We start from the raw sequence: 6,999 nt of genomic DNA, 5'->3' as shown, positions 1-6,999 counted from the left end.
CTGGGGTGGGGGAGTCCAGAACTAGAGGGCATAGGTTTAGGGTGAGAGGGGAAAGATATAAAAGAGACCTAAGGGGCAACTTTTTCACACAGAGGGTGGTGCGTGTATGGAATGAGCTGCCAGAGGAAGTAGTGGAGGCTGGTACAATTGCAACATTTAAGAGGCATTTGGATGGGTATATGAATAGGAAGGGTTTGGAGGGATATGGGCCGGGTGCTGGCAGGTGGGACTAGATTGGGTTGGGATATCTGGTCGGCGTGGACAGGTTGGACTGAAGGGTCTATTTCCATGCTGTACATCTCTATGACTCCCCAAATTTTATTTCATTTCCATCCTCCCACTTGTGCTTTTGATGTCTTTCAAGATGCGTATATTCTTAACTGCCTCGATCACTAACCCCATACAAACCCCAGACTACATGACTAAAGTTTTACTGCCACCCAGGCTTGTGGTGTAAACAGTTTAGAGCATGTGCAGTATCCAGGGGGCTACAGGTTTATCTGCAAGTACAAACATACCTCTTCTGTGCTGAGCCCAAAGTCATTAGGCAACACCTGCCTGTACCTGAACCTACAGGGCAAGTCATCAATGATATCTTCGTAATCCAACTTGTAGTACTCATCCAAGTACTGTTCAAAGGTCTTGTCCTCTGTAATATAAAAACGTAAGGTTGAAAGCATTCGATTAGATAAAAGGCTCAATGTGACTTGTCATCAAAAAACTTTTGAAATGAGCCAAGTGAAAATGCACAACATATCTCCTCCCCTTCAACCAGATTGGTCATGTGAAACACACACGAAAAAAAACTTATAAAGTCCAAATAGTTGATCCCAGAGCTTACATTGTGTGGTCTCTTCCCAGTGGTCACTGTTTCCTATCCTGCCCTATATTGCTCTGCTCCCTTTTTCCTCATATATACATGAAATCTGTTGAGTCTGAACACTTCACATGGAACGGAGTTCTATTTAATTAAAAAGACTGTGGAGAAATATGCTCCAACTTATGGGACACTATGGGCAAAGAAATGTAAGCTTGCAACAGACGTGTGCTGAAGAACAGAATTGGCAGGAATGGGTTAACTCTGAAGCTTTGAAATAGTTCCAACCACTAAGATACCAAAGACTGTCTCTTGCAATTGCTTGTCCATTTGTTGTTAGATTTTGGTTAATTCTGCAGTCTACAGATGTTGCATAAATCTAGTTACTTCTCAGATCTCCCTTGGTTAACCAGTCTAAAGCTAAGAAACAGGCTTTCTAACACATATGTAATAAACTACTGGGAGAGGCCACACAACGTAAGTGCTGGGATCAATGTTTGGGCTTTAAATGTTGTTCTTTCATGTGTGTTTCATATGAACAAGTGGGATCCTCTTCCGATGACGACTCCATTGGTTACACCTTTATCACTTAATACCAGTGAGCCTTGTAGACTTCTACTGTAAGAAATCTGGTGGCAGGAAATCTACCTAAAAATTTGCTCACAAAATCTGGTGCCACCTGCGCAGATTTCTTACAACACATTGACATTAAAAAAAGATACACATACATGGAGAGGAGTAGGAAAATCAACCGTGCAGCTCAGCTCTCAGCGCGGTATGGGATTGGCTTAATTGTTCACCTGTGAGATTCATGTAGCATAAATAAAATCTTGGATAAAAGTATGCTTGGTTGTTGACATCGCATCAAGCAAGGGAATGGAAAGCTGAGAAACAGAACTTGATCCATTTCAGACACTCGAGTCAGCATGAAGTACTCCTAGCTGAGGTGTGGCAAAGCCAGAAATTCCCTCCCAAAATTCTATCCCATGCTATACCATCATGAGCAATGGTCACCACCTCTAGGTGAGGAGTGCCTTCTTCCATCAATCCAGAACCACACACGCAAACCATTTTGTGAATTCCATTAGTGAGTCCAACAATTAGGAGTAAAATGTTTCTGCCTCAAACTTTACCCAGCGAGTATAGGGTTTAAACTATCTACTCAATTTTATGATGCAGGAGAGATCAGCTACCATAACAAGTGGGTGGGTGGACATACCCAATTCAAAAGCTGACAGGACTGATAGGACACTTACTGGGATCAAATGCTGGCTTTGCCTTGCTAACTGCCTCAGCAAATTTAGACTTCTGCCTTTTCTTGCCCATGAAAGGAGCATTTTGTTTCTTTTTCTTCTTAGAGGAGATTACTTGTTGGCTGGGATCATAATCTGCATCCATCTGTTAAGAGAAATATTGATATTTCAGTGTTATTTAATGGTCAGATTGCAGAGTTCTTGTGCAGGAGAGGAAAAATTAAACTTGACAGCACCCTGTCTCCCAGAGTCTTCCAAGCCTCTCCCTTAAAGAGAAATTCCTACAAAATAAACTCAATTTTACAGCAGCATTGATCAAACATATAGTAATTAAAATAAAGTGCAGCTTACAATAAAATCAGGATCCTCACAGTGTGGCTCAAAACTCTCTCGCTGCGACTGTTCTTCTTCCTCTCCCTCAGCACAGCCATCTTCTGCTCCTGTCCACGTGTCCCAGTTCCATTCATCTGGTATAAACGTAAATAGGAATTGCAACTAAATCCAGTTATCCTTTCTAAAAAGGGTACAAATAATGCTTTTGGTGTTGAAGTCCCACCTTACGTGCCATCTTTTGTCAACAAGATTGATTAAACACTGGCTTTTGGGATTTGGTAACTAATCAGCCCATTCTTTTTCTTATTTCATGGCATGTGCTTGTCACTAGCAAGGCCAGTCTTTGTTGCATAACCACAATCGCCTTTGAACAGATTCACTTGTTCGAGGGCAGGTAAAAGTAAAGTACTATACTGTGGATCCCCAATCATTTTCTGGTGAGACTAGGAAAGGTTGGCAGATTTTCTTCCTGTAAGGACTGGATAGTTTCATGGTCACCATTACAGATTTAATGAATTGAAATTAAGTTTCACTAACTCAAGGTAGGATGTCACCCTGCACATTCCAAACCATCAGAGTCGAGATGGTGCTGGAAAAGCACAGCAGGTCAGGCAGCATCCGAACAACAGAAAATCAATGTTCCGGGCAAAAACCCTTCATCAGGAATTAGGCTTGTGAGCTGAGGGGGTGGAGAGATAAAAGGGAGGGTGTGTGTGTGTGTGTGGGGGAGGGAGAAAAGGTAGCTGCAATTGCGATAGGGTAGATGGAAGTGGGGATTATGGCGATAGATCAGAGAGGAGGTTGGAGTGGATAGGTGGGAAGGAAGATGGACAGGTCGGACAGGTCATGAGGACGGTGCCGAGTTGGAACTGGGATAAGGTGGGGGGAGGGGAAATGAGGAAACTGGTGAAATCCACATTGATGCCATGGGGTTGGAGGGTGCCAACGCGGAAGATGAGCAGTCCTCCTTTCAGGCGTCGGGTGGTTAGGGAGTGGCGATGGAGGAGGACCAGGACCTGCATGTCCTTGGCGGAGTGAGAGGGGGAGTTGAAGTGTTTGGCCACAGGGCGGTGGGGTTGGTTGGTGCAGGTGTCCTGGAGATGTCTGAAGCGCTCTGCGAGTAGGGGTCCTGTCTCCCCAGTGTAAAGGAGACTGCAACTGGAGCAACGAATACAGTAAATGACATGTGTGGAAGTGCAGGTGAAGCTTTGATGGATGTGGAAGGCTCCTTTGTGTCCTTGGATGGGGGTGAGGGGGGAGGTGTGGACCCAGGTTTTGCAATTCATGCGGTGGCAGGGCAGGTGTGTGTGTGTGTGTGTGCGTGCATACGCACACGGTGGCAGCATGGACCTGACCAGGCAGTCACAGAAGGAATGGTCTTTACAGAAAGCGGATAGGGGTGGGCAGGGAAATATATGTCTCTGGTGGTGGGTCTGTTTGTAGGTGGCAGAAATGTCGGAGGATGTTGCAATTTATTCAGAGGTTGGTGGGGTGGCAGGTGAGGACCGGTGGGGGGGGGGTCTGTCACTGTTGCAGTGGGATGGGGCTCAAAGGTGGAGGTGCGGAAAGTGGGCTCTGATCTCCAGCATCTGCACACCTCACTTTCACCTTTCCAAAGCATCAGTCAAGCGTCTGAATTACTAGTCCACTACCATTGTCACTTCACTGTATCTCCCCATGATGGGCACGCACTCACACTTATCCAGTAGTAGATACTCAACAATGATCAGGAATGGGAATCTTTGCCACATTGCTGCCCAATTTGAGATCAGCAGAACTCAGAAGAGGGCAGAGGTCAATCCAGGGAATCTCTTGCCTGTGTAAAGAGATTTGCCTCGTCATAAGGAACAAGGGAATGTTCTTACTGTGGGGTCCTGCCATTTCCATGTCACAATACGTTGGGAGCATTACAGTAGTCACACCAATTGCAGTCTTCAATCAGAAAATGCACAAGTGAAAATGTTCATAGCATAATGCAAAGAAGGTCAAGGTTACAGTCACAAGCAAGAAGAAAATCTTACTGTAAGGGGGCATTTTCAAAGTTAAACTTTTGACGATTTGACATTACACCCTTTACACGCACGCAAAAATTTAAAATGAAACACACTCATACTGGGTAATGCATCAAGTTATTATGGCAGCAAAGAGGAAAAGCCTGGCTTCAATGTATACTGAGAACTTGATCAAGTATCCAGGCAAATCAAGCACATTTCTTCTGAATGCAATTATTTAACATATTACGTGGCATTTGTCCCAGTCATATAACAATGATTAGCATTAGGTCTGGTTAGCATTCCATTTCCAGATCACAGACTCGCCACCTGTCCTACTGAAACCATTAGGCATACACATTGGGTGACATTATGAATATGTGGTTCAGCCCCCAGAAGTTCAGAGAGCGTGAGATGTTACTGCGGCTGTATTTAACTCATTTCTCTCAAGTATATTTCCAAAAGTGATGTTACCACCAAGTTCCTCGTCATCCTCAAACTGTGGTTTGTGCTCATCTCCCACTCCATAATAGTCATCGTTAAAGAATTGCTGCAGGGAGAATAATAAAGAAAAAAAAAAGTTTCCTGGTCAGGAAAGCTTGCTTTCGTTTTGTAAAGTATTAAAACTGGCTCTGCTTATTTTGCCTCTCGCATCAAACCTGCATCAACTGGTCATGCTTGACTGGATCAAAGTCCTCCTCCAGATGTTGCTCATCGAAGCCAACAGTTTCATTCCCAGTTATCTCCTTTAACCGGTTCAGCTTGTTGATAATCTCCATCCTCTTCAGCTTCTTAAGCTGTTTTATCTCTTCCTGCTTCTTTTCCTTCTCCTAAAGGAACCATTCATAAAGATTGAAACAAAAGTAAGAAGGTTATTAAGGAGCTTTGCTTGGCTGACCAAAGCTTTGAAATTTCCCTCCACCCACAGGAAGTGCTTGAATGGTACTTGGGAGATTTCGGAGGCACAGCGTAACTGGGGAACTCAGTGCACAGACCGTTCAGCTCTCTATGGTGCAAAGTGCTAGTCTAACCAAGCACTGGCAGCATAGGACTGTGCTTTGTGCTGACAGTGTGCAGGACTGATTTATTTACATGGGGTGATGGATGGCTGCTGACTGCATTTTATGTTGTGTAGAGAGGCCAATACCACTCCTGTGTTCATGTGCACTGTACATAAATTGAGGAAAAACTGGAGGAAGCCTGTCTGATACAATCAATCAATCAGTAAACAATCAACAGAGAAATATTCCAAAACTTTACACAGGTGCTGTTCAGCTTTAATGGTAATTTTTAATCAAATGAAAATAACTGAAACTTACTTTTCGCTTCCTTTCCTTAATTTCTTCTCTTTTGCGCTTTCTTCTATCATCTTTTGCTCTGACTGAGGTCGCAATCGTTCTCGGGTATGATTTTATCTTTAAAAGAGAAAACGGTACATCAATGTTTTGGAAGGCCCCAAAAGCCAATGATTATAAAACAAACAAAAACATCAAAAAGATCCTTTAGTTACTTCAAGGAATGCAGCTAGATACATGCATACACAACAATATCTTTTCACTACTGCTTTGCCGCATGTCTGTGCAAGCAGGGATCAGTAAACTTACTGGTTAGATTTTTACCCTCAACATCACTTAACAGGAAGATGACACCACTAATTAAAAGCAGAGCTCTTACAAATAACCAATAAAGTTAAAGGAAATTCACAATTTTGCTTCAAATCTGGGTCTTTATTGTAAAATATATAGAACCATTAACATACCCATGCTTATTACTATTAATTGATGTGTCAAAGGGAAACATCAACATTTTTGTATCAACAGTTGCAAAATATGGGGTAAACTTTCATTCTCTGGATACAGGCATTGGTGGCGAGACCAGCATTTATTCCCATTTCCAATTCCCCTTGAGAAGGTTGTGCTGAGTTACATTCTTGAAATGCTGCATTCTGTGGAGTGCAGGTACAAGCACAGTGCTTTAAATGGAGTGAGTTCCAGGATTTTGACCCAGCAACAGAGGAGGAGCAAGAATATAGTTTCAAGTCTAGATGGTTGGTGACTTGGAGAGGTACGTGCAGGTGATAATGTTTTCATGCATTCAGTGTCCTTCAAGTGGTAGAGGTCATGTGTTTGGAAGGTGCTATCAAAGCACCCTGGATGAGTTGCTACATACCGTTAAATGCTGCCATGATATCAAGGGCAGTCACTCTCACCTCATCTCTGGAGTTCAGCTCTTTTGTCCATGTTTGGACCATAGCTGTAATGACGTCAGGAGCTCACTAGCCCAATGGAATCCAGAGTGAGTGACAGTGAGCAGTTACTGGTGAGCAAGACATTTATAGAACTTTTCACAATATGTTTCATACTGACTGGTTGGATTATTCCTGCTTTTTGTGGACTCGATGTGTTATTTTTGGGCTGAATCATTCTATGATTTGATCATTGGGGCTTCAGGTTCTTTTCAACAGGAAGTTCTGCGGTGCAAGCTTCAGAAATCTATTTATATTTTTGAATTATCTACATTCCCGCTCTATTTTCAAATCTAACATTGATATTTATGACTACTCTGCACCCCCCCCCTTGCCACTGCTCCTTTCGCCTTTTTCCCC

The 6,999-nt window shown here is 43.2% G+C and overlaps 1 protein-coding gene across 2 annotated transcripts in view; it reads right to left on the bottom strand.

Moving 5' to 3' along the window:
- The window catches only part of kri1 (KRI1 homolog), a 33,408-nt gene that overhangs the window by 4,885 nt on the left and 21,524 nt on the right, over window positions 1-6,999 (bottom strand). For both annotated transcript variants that reach the window (XM_043694894.1, XM_043694892.1), the window contains exons 11-16: window positions 5,714-5,809; window positions 5,054-5,224; window positions 4,869-4,944; window positions 2,422-2,537; window positions 2,074-2,215; window positions 519-649 (exon numbers count right to left, since the gene is read on the bottom strand). In XM_043694894.1, coding sequence (XP_043550829.1) covers window positions 519-649; window positions 2,074-2,215; window positions 2,422-2,537; window positions 4,869-4,944; window positions 5,054-5,224; window positions 5,714-5,809 — 732 coding nt within the window. The remainder of the gene's footprint in view (window positions 1-518; window positions 650-2,073; window positions 2,216-2,421; window positions 2,538-4,868; window positions 4,945-5,053; window positions 5,225-5,713; window positions 5,810-6,999) is intronic.

Source organism: Chiloscyllium plagiosum, chromosome 8 (genome assembly GCF_004010195.1).
Source record: "Chiloscyllium plagiosum isolate BGI_BamShark_2017 chromosome 8, ASM401019v2, whole genome shotgun sequence".
Lineage (NCBI taxonomy): Eukaryota > Metazoa > Chordata > Chondrichthyes > Orectolobiformes > Hemiscylliidae > Chiloscyllium > Chiloscyllium plagiosum.
Note: the sequence above shows the minus strand (reverse complement) of the source record. Positions and strands in the feature narration are given on the sequence as shown.